The sequence below is a fragment of the Urocitellus parryii genome, chromosome 3 (assembly GCF_045843805.1).
Source record: "Urocitellus parryii isolate mUroPar1 chromosome 3, mUroPar1.hap1, whole genome shotgun sequence".
NCBI classification, from domain to species: domain Eukaryota; kingdom Metazoa; phylum Chordata; class Mammalia; order Rodentia; family Sciuridae; genus Urocitellus; species Urocitellus parryii.
The window spans coordinates 103,962,637-103,981,092 of record NC_135533.1 but is presented as its reverse complement, the minus strand read 5'-3'; the positions used below and the strand labels follow the sequence as shown (position 1 = coordinate 103,981,092).

The 18,456-nt window shown below is 40.0% G+C and overlaps 1 protein-coding gene across 1 annotated transcript in view; it reads right to left on the bottom strand.

The window, feature by feature from the left end:
- Abca13 (ATP binding cassette subfamily A member 13) overlaps positions 1–18,456 on the bottom strand; it is a 441,561-nt gene that overhangs the window by 333,157 nt on the left and 89,948 nt on the right. Inside the window, exons 19-23 of the mRNA XM_077796801.1 lie at positions 17,832–17,941; positions 10,689–10,807; positions 6,393–6,556; positions 5,643–5,722; positions 4,785–4,906 (exon numbers count right to left, since the gene is read on the bottom strand). Coding sequence (XP_077652927.1) covers positions 4,785–4,906; positions 5,643–5,722; positions 6,393–6,556; positions 10,689–10,807; positions 17,832–17,941 — 595 coding nt within the window. The remainder of the gene's footprint in view (positions 1–4,784; positions 4,907–5,642; positions 5,723–6,392; positions 6,557–10,688; positions 10,808–17,831; positions 17,942–18,456) is intronic.

Sequence of the window (18,456 nt, the reverse complement as noted above, 5' to 3'; positions counted from 1 at the left end):
TAACATTGATAACCAACAATGGGAGGTAGGACAGTAAAGGGGGGAAAGTAGTCAAAGAGGATAACAAATCAGGTATAGTAACATCAATAAACAAATATGGATAGAAGAACAAACCATATCTCAATAATAACCCTAAATGTTAATGGCTTAAACTCACCAATTAAGAGACACAGGCTAGTAGAATGGATCACAAAACAAGACCCAACAATATGCTGTCTACAGGAGACGCATTTGATAGGAAAAGATGTACATAGACTGAAGGTGAAAGGTTGGGAAAAATCATATCACTCATATGGACCACGGAAACAAGCAGGAGTGTCCATACTCATATCTAATAAAATAGATTTCAAGCCAAAGCTAATCAAAAGGGATAAAGAAGGACACTTCATACTGCTCAAGGGAACCATACACCAACAAGACATAACAATCATAAATATATATGCCCCAAATAATGGTGCAGCCGTGTTTATCAAGCAAACTCTTCTCAAGTTCAAGAGTCTAATAGACCACCATACAATAATCATGGGAGACTTCAACACACCTCTCTCACCACTGGACAGATCTTCCAAACAAAAGTTAAATAAGGAAACTATAGAACTCAATAACACAATTCACAACCTAGACTTAATTGACATATATAGACTATACCACCCAACATCAAGTTGCTACACTTTTTTCTCAGCAGCACATGGAACCTTCTCAAAAATAGACCATATACTATGTCACAGGGCAACTCTTAGACAATACAAAGAGGTAGAGATAATACCATGCATCTTGTCTGATCATAATGGAATGAAACTGAAAATCAATGATAAAAGAAGAAAGGAAAAATCAAGCATCACCTGGAGAATGAACAATAGGTTGCTGAGTGATCAATGGGTTTTAGAAGACATCAAGGAGGAAATTAAAAAATTCCTAGAGTTAAATGAAAACACAGACACAACACATCGGAATCTATGGGACACATTGAAAGCAGTTCTAAGAGGAAAATTCATTGCTTGGAGTTCATTCCTCAAAAAAAGAAAAAACCAACAAATAAATGATCTCATACTTCATCTCAAAATCCTAGAAAAAGAAGAGCAAAACAACAGCAAAAGAAGTAGAAGGCAAGAAATAATTAAAATCAGAGCTGAAATTAATGAAATTGAAACAAAAGAAACAATTGAAAAAATTGACAAAACTAAAAGCTGGTTCTTTGAAAAAATAAATAAAATTGACAGACTCTTAGCCATGCTAACGAAGAGAAGAAGAGAGAGAACCCAAATTACTAGCATACGTGATGAAAAAGGCAATATCACAACAGACACTTCAGAAATACAGAAGATAATAAGAAAGTACTTTGAATCCTTATAATCCAATAAAATAGAAGATAGTGAAGGCATAGATAAATTCCTTGAGTCTTATGATCTGCCCAGATTGAGCCAGGAGGATATAGACAACCTAAACAGACCAATAACAATAGAGGAAATAGAAGAAACCATCAAAAGACTACCAACTAAGAAAAGCCCAGGACCGGATGGGTATACAGCAGAGTTTTACAAAACCTTTAAAGAGGAACTAACACCAATACTTTTCAAGCTATTTCAGGAAATAGAAAAAGAGGGAGAACTTCCAAATTCATTCTACGAGGCCAACATCACCCTGATTCCGAAACCAGACAAAGACACTTCAAAGAAAGAAAACTACAGACCAATATCTCTAATGAACCTTGATGCAAAAATCCTCAATAAAATTCTGGCGAATCGGATTCAAATACATATCAAAAAAATTATACACCATGATCAAGTAGGATTCATCCCTGGTATGCAAGGTTGGTTCAATATACGGAAATCAATAAATGTTATCCACCACATCAATAGACTTAAAAACAAGAACCATATGATCATCTCGATAGATGCAGAAAAAGCTTTCGACAAAGTACAGCATCCCTTTATGTTCAAAACTCTAGAAAAATTAGGGATAACTGGATCATACCTCAACATTGTAAAAGCAATCTATGATAAGCCACAGGCCAGCATCATTCTGAATGGAGAAAAATTGAAAGCATTCCCTCTAAGATCTGGTACAAGACAGGGATGCCCTCTCTCGCCACTTCTGTTCAACATAGTCCTCGAAACACTGGCCAGAGCAATTAGGCAGACGAAAGAAATTAAAGGCATAAAAATAGGAAAAGAAGAACTTAAATTATCACTATGTGCAGATGATATGATTCTATACCTAGCAGACCCAAAAGGGTCCACAAAGAAGCTATTAGAGCTAATAAATGAATTCAGCAAAGTGGCAGGATATAAGATCAACACGCATAAATCAAAGGCATTCCTGTATATGAGCGACAAATCCTCTGAAACGGAAATGAGGACAACTACTCCATTCACAATATCCCCCAAAAAAATAAAATACTTGGGAATCAACCTAACAAAAGAGGTGAAAGATTTATACAATGAAAATTATAGAACCCTAAAGAAAGACATAGAAGAAGACCTTAGAAGATGGAAAAATATACCCTGCTCATGGATAGGCAGAACTAACATCATCAAAATGGCGATATTACCAAAAGTCCTATATAAGTTCAATGCAATGCCAATCAAAATCCCAACAGCATATCTCATAGAAATCGATAAAAGAATCATGAAATTCATATGGAATAATAAAAGACCCAGAATAGCAAAAACAATACTAAGCAGGAAGTGTGAATCAGGTGGTATAGCGATACCAGACTTCAAACTATACTACAGAGCAATAGTAACAAAAACAGCATGGTACTGGTACCAAAACAGGCGGGTGGACCAATGGTACAGAATAGAGGACACAGTAACCAATCCACAAAACTACAACTATCTTATTTTTGATAAAGGGTCTAAAAGCATGCAATGGAGGAAGGATAGCATCTTCAACAAATGGTGCTGGGAAAACTGGAAATCCATTTGCACAAAAATGAATCTGAATCCCTATCTCTCGCCGTGCACAAAAGTTAACTCAAAATGGATCAAGGAGCTTGATATTAAATCAGAGACATGGCATCTGATAGAAGAAAAAGTTGGTTATGATCTACACACTGTGGGATCGGGCTCCAAATTCCTCAATAGGACACCCATAGCGCTAGAGTTAACAAATAGAATCAACAAATGGGACTTACTCAAACTAAAAAGTTTTTTCTCAGCAAAAGAAACAATAAGAGAGATAAACAGGGAGCCTACATCCTGGGAACAAATCTTTACTCCACACACTTCAGATAGAGCCCTAATAACCAGAATATACAAAGAACTCAAAAAATTAGACAATAAGATAACAAATAACCCAATCAATAAATGGGCCAAGGACCTGAACAGACACTTCTCAGAGGAGGACATACAATCAATCAACACGTACATGAAAAAATGCTCACCATCGCTAGCAGTCAGAGAAATGCAAATCAAAACTACCCTAAGATACCATCTCACTCCAGTAAGACTGGCAGCCATTAGGAAGTCAAACAACAATCAGTGCTGGAGAGGATGTGGGGAAAAGGGCACTCTTGTTCATTGCTGGTGGGACTGCAAATTGGTGCAGCCAATTTGGAAAGCAGTATGGAGATTTCTCGGAAAGCTGGGAATGGAACCACCATTCGACCCAGCTATTCCCCTTCTCGGTCTATTCCCTAAAGCCCTAACAAGAGCATGCTACAGGGACACTGCTACATCGATGTTCATAGCAGCTCAATTCACGATAGCAAGACTGTGGAACCAGCCTAGATGCCCTTCAATAGATGAATGGATAAAAAAAATGTGGCATTTATATACTATGGAGTATTATTCTGCATTAAAAAATGACAAAATCATAGAATTTGGAGGGAAATGGATGGCATTAGAGCAGATTATGCTAAGTGAAGCTAGTCAATCTTTAAAAAACGAATACCAAATGACTCCTTTGATATAAGGGGAGTAAACAAGGACAGGGTAGGGACGAAGAGCTTGAGAAGAAGATTTACATTAAACAGGGATGAGAGGTGGGAGGGAAAGGGAGTGAGAAGGGAAATTGCATGGAAATGGAAGGCGATCCTCAGGGATATACAAAATGTCATACAAGAGGAAAGGAGGGGTAAGACAAGATAATACAAATGGAAGAAATGATTTACAGTAGAAGGGGTAGAGAGAGAAAAGGGGAGGGGAGGGGAGGGGAGGGGAGGGGGGATAGTAGAGAATAGGACAGACATCAGAATACATCAGACACTAGAAAGGCAATATGTCAATCAATGGAAGGGAAACTGATGTGATACAGCAATTTGTATACGGGGTAAAAGGGGGAGTTCATAATCCACGTGAATCAAACCGTGTAATATGATGTATTAAGAACTATGTAATGTTATGAACGACCAATAAAAAAAAAAAAACTGTCTAACAAAAAAATAAAATAAAATAAAATATTTTCAGCTGTTTTGCTTTGGGATATTTTTTCAGTTTGATAACAGCTATGGAAACAAGCAGAGGCACCCTGGTATGTCCTGCATCAGAGTTAGGGATTACAAGGAAAAAAAAATCATCACCAGTTTTATCGTTTCTAATCCCAAATGAAGTCAATATTATGAAATTAAAGACTCCCAGGGTTTTGTCATGAGACAGTGATATCCTTTGGTTCCTTGCTTGTTTTCTCATTCCCTTTCTGCTTTCAGTTATATCATTTGTGCAGCAACCCACTCCCCTAGCCATGGGGGAGGACAGAAGGAAGAGGAGAGAGAATAACACAACACCAACAGCTTCAGGCTGAGGGCCCTGTAGGTGGGCAAGCACAGAAGCAGCAGCCTGTACCTTGGAATGGGAAATATTTGCTTCTAAGATACTGTGGATGGTCTCATCTGAGATGTGGATAGAAGAGCGAAGATCTTTTGTGAGCTGAGTGACGTTCTTCATCAAATCTTTTACTTTTACATCTAAAAAATTAGCAAAAGGAATAAAATTTTATTTTTTAAAAAAGTTCCAATTATTTCTGAATATTTTTGTGGTAACAAAATTTGATATTAAAATCTGACAAGGATGGTTTCCTCCACGATGACCAACTTAGAGAAGACACTGAATAAAGTTCCATCTTAGTCCTCTTAGGGCAACTGAGATCATTTATACTAGAAGTAAATCAAGACCCCAGAATATATAGTATTATCTGGTCAATTGTTTACTCGTTCGAAGACCTCTATATTTTAAGATTGACTTGAAAAAGAGCTTTATCTTAGGGAACAATGATCAAGTCTCATAAGAAACTCACTTCTCCACCTGTATCTGTTTATCTCATTTTGTAGCAAGAGGAGGGTCAGTTAAGGATTTTCCAGAATTCTTCAGATTTAGCATATTGATTCTGCAAGCAGCTTTGTGAGTTGTATATACAGAGCAGACAGAGAAGCAGAAACTAATAGGCAACATTCGCCCAAGGAGACAGAACTAGAGCAAAATCCAGACCACAGACACTTCTCTTCCTTCTCTGCTTGATTTTTTGGTACCCCAGGATTTGAGAATTTTCTCTATAAAGCCCTCAAACATCAGACCAGCCAAGTTCTATTGTCATTTTCACATATACTCTAAGGTTTCCTTTGAATGTTTTATTTTAATAACATTTGAGTGAAAAAAACTGAATTTAATTTTTAATCAAGCAAAATTGGAAAGCCACATACTTACTCTCGGTAACTGTAAAATTGCTAAGAAAAGTCATAATGGAATTCCCAGACAACCAAGTCTTCTCAAAGCTTTTGGCCAACCTAAGATGGCAAGAAATTAAAACTAAATTAGGCAAGATAAAACACCAGAAACAATTTTGGTGTGAATAATCCTGCCTTAGTGCCCAGGAGATGAGCCGGATAACAAGATCACATTTCCATAAAATTCCTCTGATAATTAGACACACAATCTCTCCCCACACCATCTGTATGTGAATATCCTTTAATACCAACACTGCAATATTTCCTTCTCAGAGACCCTGCCAAGCAAGAAAAATCGGGAAATAAAGATGCATAATAAATAGCTTTTCACAAATGTGAAAGGGACAGGCAGAATCTATCAGGAGATGTTTGAGAAATTAGGATATCTAGAGTCAGATGAACATCTCTCTGCGAATGTCATTTGTAGAATACAAAGTCCCCGACATCCTCATCTGAGGGCTTATATTTCTAGAACTCTGAGATAAATTAATTAAATATGAAGCAATCTAAAAATACTTTATACTGTTCATCCACTCATATTTAATACCTTATTGTGATATTGGATCATGACATTTTATTCTAATTCCTTGGTCACCAGTGAAGTGAGCCTTATGGCGAATGCTGCTCTTACATTTTGCTATTTAAAAACTTAGTTATGGAAAACTGTGATGGTTAGAAAATGTATATGTATTCATATCAGGAGAAGACGTGAGATCCCGCTGGTACCTACGTGCTCATGTGCTGCTGAACTGTCTCTAGTGGGGGCTGGCATGTGCAGTCCTGGTCCGTGGCATTTTCCAAGTTACTTCTGAAGCTTTCCAAGGTGCTAGAAAGATTTCTGCTAAGACTTTCACAATTTATCTGATTAGGTGAGGACCATATATTTTCAATTTCCTAGAAAACATAGCAGTGATATAGGTTGGAAACACACACTTAAAAATTAACCTTTGCCCTCACAGTTACATGTATTGTCAGGTTTTTACTTATTCTCGGTCGTCTCAGGAAACAGAAATGGAAAGTCATGGCTATTGCCTCTGTCACTGCAGAGAAGTAGAATGAGCTTTCAGCTACAAAGTAGGGGAGCCCAGGTTTTATTCCTGGCTCTTCCTAGATGCAAGAAGATGGTATGTTCTTCAATACATGGCAGACAATAAACAACATCCTCCCGAGTGACCAACCTGCATTTAGATTACTACAGTATGGTTCCCAGGAACTTGGGCCACTCGGTAGCAAAAGTAAACAACCTAATTATAAAAATTGGTCAAAGTGTTAGATAGACATGTCTCTAAAGAAAACACACAAATGATAAATAGGTACATGAAATGGTGCTTAACATCATCAATCAGCAGGGTAATGCAAATAAAAGTCACAGAGAGATGTCGCTTTATACATATTAAGATGACTGTCATCAAAACAACAAGAGATACTTACAAGTTTTCTCAGGTGCAATGGTGCACACCTGTAATCCCAGAGATTGGGGAGGCTGAGGCAGGAGGATGGCAAGTTCAAGGCCAGCCTCAGCAATTTAATGAGACCCTGTCTCAAAGTTTAAAAGATGAATAAATAAAAAGGGCTGTGGAAATCATGCCAACTGTAATGACATGGATAAACCTAGAAGAAACACTAAGAGTCACAAAAGAAAAAAAGAAGAGAAAAAAAGCCTCATTTAGATGTAAGGTGACCAGTGAGTATCCAGCCATGAAGACTCCATGGGGCATTGGTAGGAGCAGCCAGCCTCTAAGCAGTGCTGCCTGCTACCTGCAGGGGTTCGAGAGGGAGTGGCTGCCTCAGGCCAGTTCTTCATTGTCTTTCTCGAGGCAGGACTCAGGGCCCACAGACCTCTCTGTTTTCTTTACTTAGATCCCCAGCATCTATACTATCCTTAAAGACAAATCCCCTCCAGCCTTCCCATCACTCAGGACCCTGAAGACCTGTGCACAGAACCCATTCAAGGCCAAAGTGTAACCACAGTCAAGCAGAAAGGAAAAGAACAGTAGCAATCATAGGCATGCATCTGAAAAGCAGGAAGATGTCCAGGTTTGGTCCCAAGGCTTCAGTCTGTGTGCTCATTTCTAGTGACATGCAAATTATTCCCTTCAACTTTCATCTTCTATTCTTATTTCCAAATGTGGAGCTCTCTAAACTCTCCCCAGTGCACTCACTAAAATATTTCACAGGTCCAATATTCTCCTTCCTGGATAGATGTCCCCGCCTTGTAGCATGCCAGTGCCCAGAGACAACCAGTCATATAGGTACAAACAAGTGGCTCCTTAGAGCCAACTCACTTTAAGAATATAGGTTGAATTAAACCTATCTCATGGGGAGCTCTGCCCAGGGAACATTGCCTCATAGAAAAGAACCTCTAGTTTATAACTTGTAATTATATGCAAATTAAATTAAATCCAATACATTTATAGCATTCCCACTATGGATATTATTCTTAAATTTAACAAAATGATAATCACAGAGGGTCTTATAAAGAAGGAACGCACATAACCTCTCTCCTCAACAGCAATAACTAATGGGAGAAAAGTTCCAATTTTCTCAGCACAGGTTTACTAGGGTCCAGGAAAGTAGTATCTAGAACAGTAGAGACTGGCATCCATTAAGTTAAACCTTTGGGATAACATAATACCACCCCATGGAAAAAGCAGCACACATCATACTTCATTCTGTGGCTAGAACAAGCCTGTATCATCTAGGGACTGTTCAAGTAAGTGGACACAGATGGGTCCAAAAGTCTTGATTTAGAGAGGTGGTCAGAAATTTGCAGTTTGACCTGGAATCTGGCCGCATTGTTCATTTCAGCTTATCTCAGAAGTATAAAGACAGATTGGGTCCTGTGGTCATTTTTGAACCCCATTTAGCTCCTGGTGGCTACTTTCTGCCATCAGGAAAGCAAAACAGCAGAGTAAGGAGCTGAGACACTGAACCTTGAGCTTATCAATTCAGCCAGTGGGGACTTTCATTCCAAAAGAAACTGGGGAAACTGTGTGTTAAACTATTTAGATATTGAAACACTAAAGATGGCACTGTGCCCTTTGTCTGCCTTTATCAGGCACAGGAGATTTTGCATCCCATATCCTGGAAAAGAACTATATTTCTAAAAGTCTCCATTTGATGGTCTAATGGGCACATTCTAACGGTTTTGCATCCTGAGATAGCAACATTCTTTGTTTGTCATCAGAGGAAGGAACTTCCGCTCTTCATCAAAGCTAACCTATTACCAGTCAGAATTCTTGACAACCATATAATAATTTGAAATAAAAATATGATCTTTGAGTTAGTTGTTTCAAAAGTTGGAGTGTCTTGCCTGTTTTATTACCACAAACTTCTCTCAGCATTCAAAAGCTGCAAGTAATTTTTCTTTATTCACATTTAATACAGGCTGAGTATGCTTATTCAAAATGCTTGAGACCTAAAGTTTTGAGGATTTTATTGGATTTGGGAATATTTGCACATACACAATGCACATACATTTATTAGGAATGGGACCCAAGTCTACACATGAAATTCATTTATGCTTTGCACACACTTTGTACACATAGCCTGGAAGTCACTTTCGTGTGTCCTTGTTCTGACTGTGTCCTGTCCCATGAGGTCAGGTGTGGTATTTTCTATCTGTGGTGTCTGTCATGTTGTTGCTCAAAGTTTTAGATTTTGGAGAATTTTGGATTTAGGATTTTTGGATTAAGCATGCTCAACCCATACCTGACAAAGATCTGCAGAATCTGAAATTAAAAATTTGACGGTCTAATGGGCTGGGGATATAGCTCAGTTGGTAGAGTGCTTGCCTCATATGCACCAGGCTCTGGGTTCAATCCCCAGTAATAATAATAATAATAATAATAATAATAATAATAATAATAATTTGATGGCCTAAGTAAATCAATGAAAATCTGACAAACTACAAGGGCTGCACTAGCAATTATCTCACAGGATTCATAAGGATATCTGCTCACATATGCTACTCCTCCAAAAGCTGGAGAATATCAGGATCAACAGCTCTCATCCTCTCCTCACTACTGCAGAAGCCCAGTCTTTGGTGCCCTCATATGTCCCAGGAGATTGGCACAAACACCACTGATCTACTTCGGTATCGTCCCTCTTTTCACTCTCTGGGATAATGCCACACTCACTGGACATATCATTGGGTACAGTCAGTGTAAAAACAATTTTTAAAAAAGCTCAGAGCTGGTCTTAGAAGAAAGGCAGGCTGTGTGGAAAAAACTCCATTGAGCCTATGTGTGGGCCCAGTGGTCCTTAATACCAAGCAAAAGAGTGGGTCCCAGATGAAAGTCATATTCTACGATTCAATGTTATTTGGAGTTCCTGCCTGGGGGTCTTGGGCACTTGTTCAAATTAATAAGAAGCAAAGTGCTATACTGGTTTCCCTTCAGCTATTGTTCTTGAACATGGCAGTGTACGTGATTAGTGAGAGCTGGTGATGGACTGGCAAATGTTTAAAAACTAGCTCTCAAAAAAAATCAATAAATAAAAGATCTGATTTGTAGTACTTTCCACTTCCCAGGGTGTAAACACTCCCACATTGCCTAGTTCACACTGTCAAGATGACATCAGTAAATGTGACCATATAGTGTTTCCATGAGGTAGATACCACAGAAGCAAATGATATCAGAAAAACAGATAGCAGTAAAATATACTAAAATAGTTTGGAGTTAATGAGTATTTATTAACTTTATTTTTAACCCAATTTATATAATCATATATTTACATAATTTGATTGTTAATGATGTTGGTGCTAAACAACCAGCTTGCAAAATTCCTGGTATTTGAAAAAGCAGCTCCCACAACTCAATGCCAGTCAACTTCTGCACAGACTGAAAGAACCTGAATGACAGAAAGGGTGAAGGCTCATTTTGCAAGCCTAACTTTCACCATGACTATATGTGACACAATTGCTCTGGCTATAAGGACCACGCTTCAAGCTTGAGATACCTTGACTGCCTCGCAGGGGCCCTCAGGAATGAATATGACATTCTCGGAAAAATAGAAGATGACAAACCTGATAGTAGTTGTGCACCAAAGTGACCCCTTGGATAGCAGATAAAATGAGATGCCTTATCCCACCTTGCTTGCAACTCACAGTAGCACACAAAATGTCCTTAGTCAAGGAAGGGTTTTCTGCCAGAGGAAACAGAGAAAAGTAATTAGTAAGCAGTCCTTTCCAGAACTCTCCAGTCCCACAGAATCATTTCTTCAAGATTCAAAACAAATTCCTAAAAATTTCTTAAATCAAGATGAACTTTCAGATGATAAGGAAAAAGCTATGTCTTTAATTTTTTAAATTGGCACAAAGTAATTGTACGCATGCATAGGATACCAGGCAGCTTTTCAGTACATATATATGAGGGTTGACCATCAGATCAGGATAGCTGGCAATATATCATCTCAAACATTAATCATTTCCTTATATTGGGAATATTCAAAACCCTCTCTACTAGTCATATTGCAACATTGAACTAATTGTGTCTATTGCACTATAGAACCCCACAAGTTACTCCCCCTATCCAACTGCACCTCTGTGTTCATGAACCATCCTGTTTCAACATATTCCCCAGGCTCTGGTAAACATTATTCAACTCTCTACCTCTATGAGATCAATATTTTAGCTTCTATGGATAAGTTAAATAATGAGTATTTATCTTTTAGTGCCTGATTATTTTGTTTAATATAAAGTCTTCCAGCTCCATCTAATTTCTGCAAATGATAATTTTATTCTTTTTAACAACTAAGTAATATTTCATTGTTTATACACACCATAATTCCTTTATCCATTAAAGTTGTGTCTTTTAAGGTTCAGATGTAATTAAAGAGTTTTTCCCAAGCTGAATTTATTGTATAGAAATCCATTTCCAACCTCTACCTGCCACAAACTGGCCCTTCTTCCTGTATTTCCTATAAGTGGGGTACTGTTATGATTCAGATATGAGGTATCTCCCAAAAGTTTATGTGTGAAACAAGGCAAGAATTTTCAGAGGTGAAACGATTAGATTATGAAAGGTGTAACCTAATCAGTGGATGAATCGGGTAGGATGTAACAGGAGAAAGTAAGTCACTTGGAGTGTGACTTGGGGGTTTATATTTCATCCCTTATAAGCACAGTGTTTCTCTCTCTCTCTCTTTCTATTTCTCTCCCTATCCTACCTGGTTTCCTTCTCTTGAGATGCTTTCCTCTGCCATGCCCTTCTATCATGATGTTCTGCATAAATTCATAAACTCAAGCCCAGAGTTTTGGAGTCAACCAACCATGGACTGAACCTCTGAAATAGCAAACCAAACAAACTTTTCTTTCTCTAAATTATTTTTTGTCTTTGGGTCACAGAGATGCAAAGTTGAATAAAACAATACCTATTTGCCTCCAGATTGACCAGGACAGTCTTGGTTTTTACCTTCTGTCTTGAAGTAAACAGTAACCTCTTTCTTTCTCTCAAGTGCCCCACATGCTCAATTTTCTTACAAACATAAAACTTCCCCAAGGTCTTTCCATACAACCAATCTCTCCATCTGTTTCACTCTACCTCCCAGTTTCTCTAGATTCTGTGCCTTCATCCAGCACCCCAGGTAACATGCCAAACTCCTAGCAGCTCCCACCCATATCTCACCTCTGTAATCTGCCTTCTGCTCTGAGCCACAGGACTCTTCCTCAATAAAAGAAATGGTCAGAAAGGGAAATCTGCCCAAAGGCTCAAGATTGCATTCAAAATTTTTTCATAGCCACTGGCTGCCTTCACTTCCTAGAGGGTCCCTCCCTTCTGCTTAGTCTGTCCGCACCTTCTACTGGGGCTTCCTCTCCCAAATCTACCTTCCTTTCACAGCTCAGCCTCAGGAACACAGTCCTCCTACCCACCCTGACCACAGCCCTCCCACTTCCTGTCTGTGCAGATCCATGTCAGCTCAGCTCTGCATAATGGTCCACTGCAGGACTCTCACCTCTGCTGTCATGTGTGGCCAGCACACAGCACGTGGCTCTGCACCTCCTAGATGCTTGGACATTACAGAAAATAAAATTCATCCTTATGACGAACAAATAGTGAAAAATTAGTTTTGACAAATGATTACATTATTTCTCAAAAGTCATTTTTAAAAACAACTTGAGCCTAAAAGAAGCCAATCTGAGCAGGCTGTGCACTATGAGATTTCAACCCTATGACATTCTGGAAGAGGCAAAATTATGGAAACAGTGAAAAGATCAGTGGTTACCAGAAGTTAGGAGGAAAGAAAGGATGAATAGGTGGAGCACAGAGGATTTTTAGGGGACAGTTAAATGATTCTGTATTATACGAAGGAGGGGGATATATGTCACATAGATTTATTAAAATCCAAGGAACGTCAACACTTGGAGTAAACTGTATTGGACTCTGGGTGATAGTCATGTGTCATTGTAGGTTCATCAATTGTAACAAACATGCCACTCTGATAAAGGCTGTTGACAGTGGGGGAGGGTACTGTGCTCCTTGCGTAGGGAGTATACTGGATTTTTCTGTACTCCCTGCTCAATTTTCTTACAAACATAAAACTGCCCCAAAAAATAAAATTCATTAATTAAAAAACAGTTTTGAACATATGCAATACAGAATGCTCATGCTTTCTAGAAATATCCAACCCTGATGCCTTGTTTATCTTTTCCCATTAAATATTTTATTTCACAATTCTTAAGACAGTTCTCTTTATTGTAGAAAATGTTAAATGTGTCTCTTAAGTAATTTCTTATTAAAATGTGGAATGAGAAAGTAAAATTTTCAAACATGCCAGAATTTATCTTTGAGTATAAATGGGCCCTCTACTTTAGGAAAAAACATGAAGTGTGTAGAAATTATGCCATTCAAACCCAAAAGCGGGAGAATGCACCATGAGAAAGCTCATACATATGGCATTAGACAAGCTCTGTGGACCTTTGCTTCCTCCAGGTGAGAGTCCAATGCAGACCAACCTGGCATTTCTGCAATATTAGCTCAGGAGTGATGTGGTTATAGGAAAGCAGGCCAGGTTGCCTAGGCGTCTAGTCCGCTTCTGACCCTGGATTCCACAATGTCATACAGGAATCATTGCAAGAACACGTGACAAGTCTTGACACCTGCAAGAGCTCAGCCCAGCCTGGGTCCCCCCACTTCCCAGAATGCCCTCTTCCTCCTCCCAGCTGTGCTTCTTCAAAGCCCCAGCTCCAGTCCATTCTAGCTGCTCTGGTGCCTCTTCTTGCCTTGAGGACACATTCAGACACCTTCTCTGGCTTCTCTGATCTGCAGGCTCTCTTACAAACCCTTCATGCTGCTCCCCCGAGCCTTATGAACCCCTGTGATTATCCTCAGCTGGAAAAGGCTCTTCTTCATTGCAAAACCCTGGACAACTAACTCACAATCTATGAGCCACAATTAGCCAGTTTGAGAAACTAGAAGATTACAGAGATGCCCACTGAGGTTTCTTCTATTTCCATGAGCTTAGCAGGTGCTCATGCAATCATTATTGACAGACTTAAGGCCACAAGGAGGAGGAAAATGACAACTTCCTTTGTGGAGACACTGAATCAATTCTGAACATGGCAAAAAAAAAAATGGCTTTAACAATGACGGTAACAAATCTGACTGCTAATCCTTTTGTGTGAAACAAGAGCCATCTGCCTATTTTGGTCCATTAAGCTCTACATCTTCTTCATTGGTTGGCCCTTCTACCTACTTTAAATTTGTCACTGCCTTCCAATGCTACAGAATGGAATGGCAGTCTAATAGGGAAGGTGAGGTGGCAGTTTAAATGACAGTCATGCTTGGGTTTCCTTGAAAGAAAATTGTAAAAATTAACTAAAAATTAACTTTCTGTTTCTAACATCATTTTAAGTACATTAGCAGCTGTAACACAGAATGGCAAAATAAATACAAATTCAGGTACCAAGGAATGTTTAATTCATTTAAAATCCATTAATTAGTCTGACTGTGAAATGTCAAAAATAATTATGTCTTCAAACACGGGCTGAATTCAATATGCCAGAGAAGCATTCAAGAATCAGAAAGAAGTTTGATTCAAATTTTACCCACGCATGGTCCCCCATGCTGAAATCATTTATGGCCATCCTAGTGTGCACTTAGATAGGTAATGCTTTGTCTTTGATGGTATTTTCACTGTTCGTAATATATTCCAAATTAGAAATTAGGACTTCCTTTTTTAAAAGGCTATACAAAGTCCCCAGCTGTCAGTCCACTGGGGTTTCCTTTACCTCAATCATGTCCCACTTTCTCCTTCCATTCTTCTCTCTCTTTTTTTTTTTTTTTTTTGTCTCGGAATATTAACCCCTCCTTTGATTCAGTGAAATGTTTGTATTAATTTTTAAAAAGAGATGAGTGAGCCATAAAAACTAATCCTGTCCCTAAACTACCAATTTGCACTTGTGAACCAGCTCTTTGTACATTGGGAAGTGGTCTCCCAATGGCATGCAGGAGACCCAACCTCAGCCTGCACTGAACCAGAGGAGGAGGACTGTCATTCGTGAGGCACCTGCCCTGAGCAAGGGTCCATGGGGGTCACCTGTGTTCACTGTCATGTTTTATTAAATCCTCTCAATACTCTTTGAAGCCCATTTTGTTCAAGGCTGAAACAGACTTGGCAACCTGACCTGAGTTGATCAGCTATCAGGAGGTGCTGAACTCAGCCTGGCAGGTCTCAGAGCACCTGCTACTTCATTGTACGCTTCCCCTGGCATCACTTACTACAAGGGTCAGTGTGATTCTGTGCCTGGGGCCACCTGGAGACAATGAAGGAAGCCTTGCCAGACATAATGCTGCATCATGATCAGCAGTCCCTCGCTGCCTGATGCAGCAGTCTTGTAGGCCAGGGACCCACACACAGGCCTCATCCTTGTGGACCGTGGTGCCTGGCGTAAGGTGGCACTCACTCACTCACTCACCTACCTAGTCCTCTAAACACATCACTCTGATGTCTACTGTATCTATGTCAGCATTTTTTCTAGACCCTGGAGAGACACAACGGTGGCCATGCAGGCACACCTCCCTAGTACTCAGGTTTCACCTGACATGCTCCGCATTCCAGGGATGAGTCGCCCAAGGGCTCATCCTCTCCTCCCGCCCTCACTCCCACCCCCATCACCATATTTGAGCTTCTTCCTAGTATGTTTTTAAAATTGAATTTGGCATGTAGGTTCCTGCCTAAGACTTGCTTCTCCTCCTTTCTATTCTCAGGTGCATGCTATTCTGCAGACCTGGCCCCTAGCTTCAGCCACCCACACCCAACAGTGAATCCACCCTGGGGCCAGGGGCTCTTCCCATCTGATGGAGGATTTTGCCCTCCCTGGGTAAGCCAGACCCTTTTCTCTATGATGTCCTCCCAGCCCCACAGTTTACTCAGTTGTACAAAATGGTCCCAGAGCACACAGACAGCCCATCTACTCTCTCTAATGGTTGAACATTCCTATATGAACAGACTGCTCACTTGGGAATGCTTAGGAACCAAGAGATGAGTCCATAAGGGCCCCTGGCATTTATTCACTCACTCATTCATTTAACAAGCATGAAATATCAGCATCTTATGCTCTATTTCCCATAGGCCAAGTTTATTACCATCAGGCACAACCCTTATGATTAGAGAAGAGATGAATTCAGAACAGCACATATGATCATGGCCATAATTGGGAAATCAAGCCCTGAGATTGGAATTCAGGTAGGGCCACCTAACACCTGATGGGGTGGGTCCAGAAGAGCTTTCCAGAGGACATAATAATCTAAAAATAGTAGTACAATAGATTCCAATAGTAATCTAAATAAAAGCAATAATCTAATAATAAAACAGAAAATGTAAGAGAGTGAGGGTATGGAATCAAATGAACTGAGGTGAAGCAGGGAGCTAAAGGTGTAAGGTGAGCCATGGTGGAACTCCATGCAGCAGTAGATTAAGGCCTGCTCAGTCCTCCTTTCACTCTTCTCTGGTCTGATCAGACCCACCCTCTGCTCCCCCATTTCTCTTCCCTGACCCTCCTCTTCATCTCTCTTACCTAGTCTCTCAGGGTCCTTGTTAACTCAGAGTTAACTTAGAGTCCTTTACCCCAGTCTGGGAGACTAGGACATAGGAAGGCAGCAGCATGTGTGTTCAAGTAGAATTACTGTGAACATTGGTGGTCCATTCCACAATTCAGATATGCACCAAAACTTAATGCCTACACATTAGAGAAAGCCCTAAAATAATTACCCTATAATGCAGCTCACAGTACTTACTCTCCATCAAGAGTATCATTTAAAGGAAATGTGTAGCTAAAAATGCATCAAGTATGACCTTACTAGATGAATTAATTTAATAATAACATAACCATTCATGATGGCTGGGTACTATGTTGAATATCATGGAGATGCAGGATTTAAAAAGAAACTGGTCCTGCTGTCAGTGAGGCTACAGACTCCTGCAGAAAAGGAGGTATCAGAAATGAAAATGTAGGCAATAAGTGCCAGGGCTAGAGGAAATTCAGGTCACTACATGGACCCTTCAGCATACACTAGGGGACTGTATAGTCCATACCAGGCACTGCAGACACACAAATGTTATGACACAGTTTCGGCCTGCAGGAAAGGTGACTCTAGAACAGTGGGTAGATGTAAGAAATAAGAGCATGGGGCTGGGGATGTGGCTCAAGCAGTAGCGCGCTTGCCTGGCATGCGTGCGGCCCGGGTTCGATCCTCAGCACCACATACCAACAAAGATGTTGTGTCCGCCAAAAACTAAAAAATAAATATTAAAATTCAGAAAAAAAAGAAATAAGAGCATGAAGAGTTGCCTTTGATAAATGTCTCCTTAAATATCTGGCCAGCAAAGGAGGCAGGGGCTGTCCTCCTGAACAAGATGCCCCCAGCTCTAGGACACAGAGCACAGCTTGAGTTTAGGTGGAAGAGACAGGGAAGCATACTCCGTGAGCAAGGACCCAGAGACCAGAAAGCCCACACAGTATTAGGAAGACATCGTCCAATTTGACTGGAGCACACAGGTTGGAGAGGCTGGACCAGACCCCTCCAGGTCTTGAGTCTCAAAGTCAGGCTAAGAAGGTTATTCTTTGTCCTAAAAGAAATTCATGGGAAATCTGTGTATCTCTCTGACAGCCCAGCTCTCAAAACTGGCACAGAGGCATTATCAGGCACATCTTACATAATCAGCCCACCTGCAAAGATAATGAGCACACGCAAAACCACCATCTTCACTTTCTGCAGCATCTCAATGGCTTCAGAGGGCTTCTCCAGCTGCTGCAACACTCGACACATCTCAACAACTCTTAAGAAAAAAAAAAAAGATAATGGCATTTAAGGATAAAAATCTGCAACACATGAGCATTGTTATTGTGTAGTAGTAGGCTGGGCCGTACACACATACAAATCGTCCCCTATACCGAATCACAGATACTGTATAAGAACACAAGGAAAGCTCAGATAACAGTCTATACCTCCAGAAAACCGTTTTCTACTTGTACGGTTCTCTTAAAATGAAAAGGTAAGTGATTAAAGGGTCTCAAGACACAATGGCAGCCTCTGTGACCACATGGATGCATCTGGAAGACGGTTATGTTAAGTGAGGAAAGTCAGGGACAGAAAGACAAATATCCCATGTTATCATTCATATGTAGAGTATAAAAAAGTTGTCCCCATAGAAGTTCAGAGCAGAATAGTTCCCGGAGGCTGGAAAGAGACCAGGTAGGGATGTGGGGAGGATGTTCCATGGGTAGTAAGAGTACGAAGCTCTGGTTTTCTATGGTAAAGCAGGACAACTTCAGATAACAATAGTCCATTGTT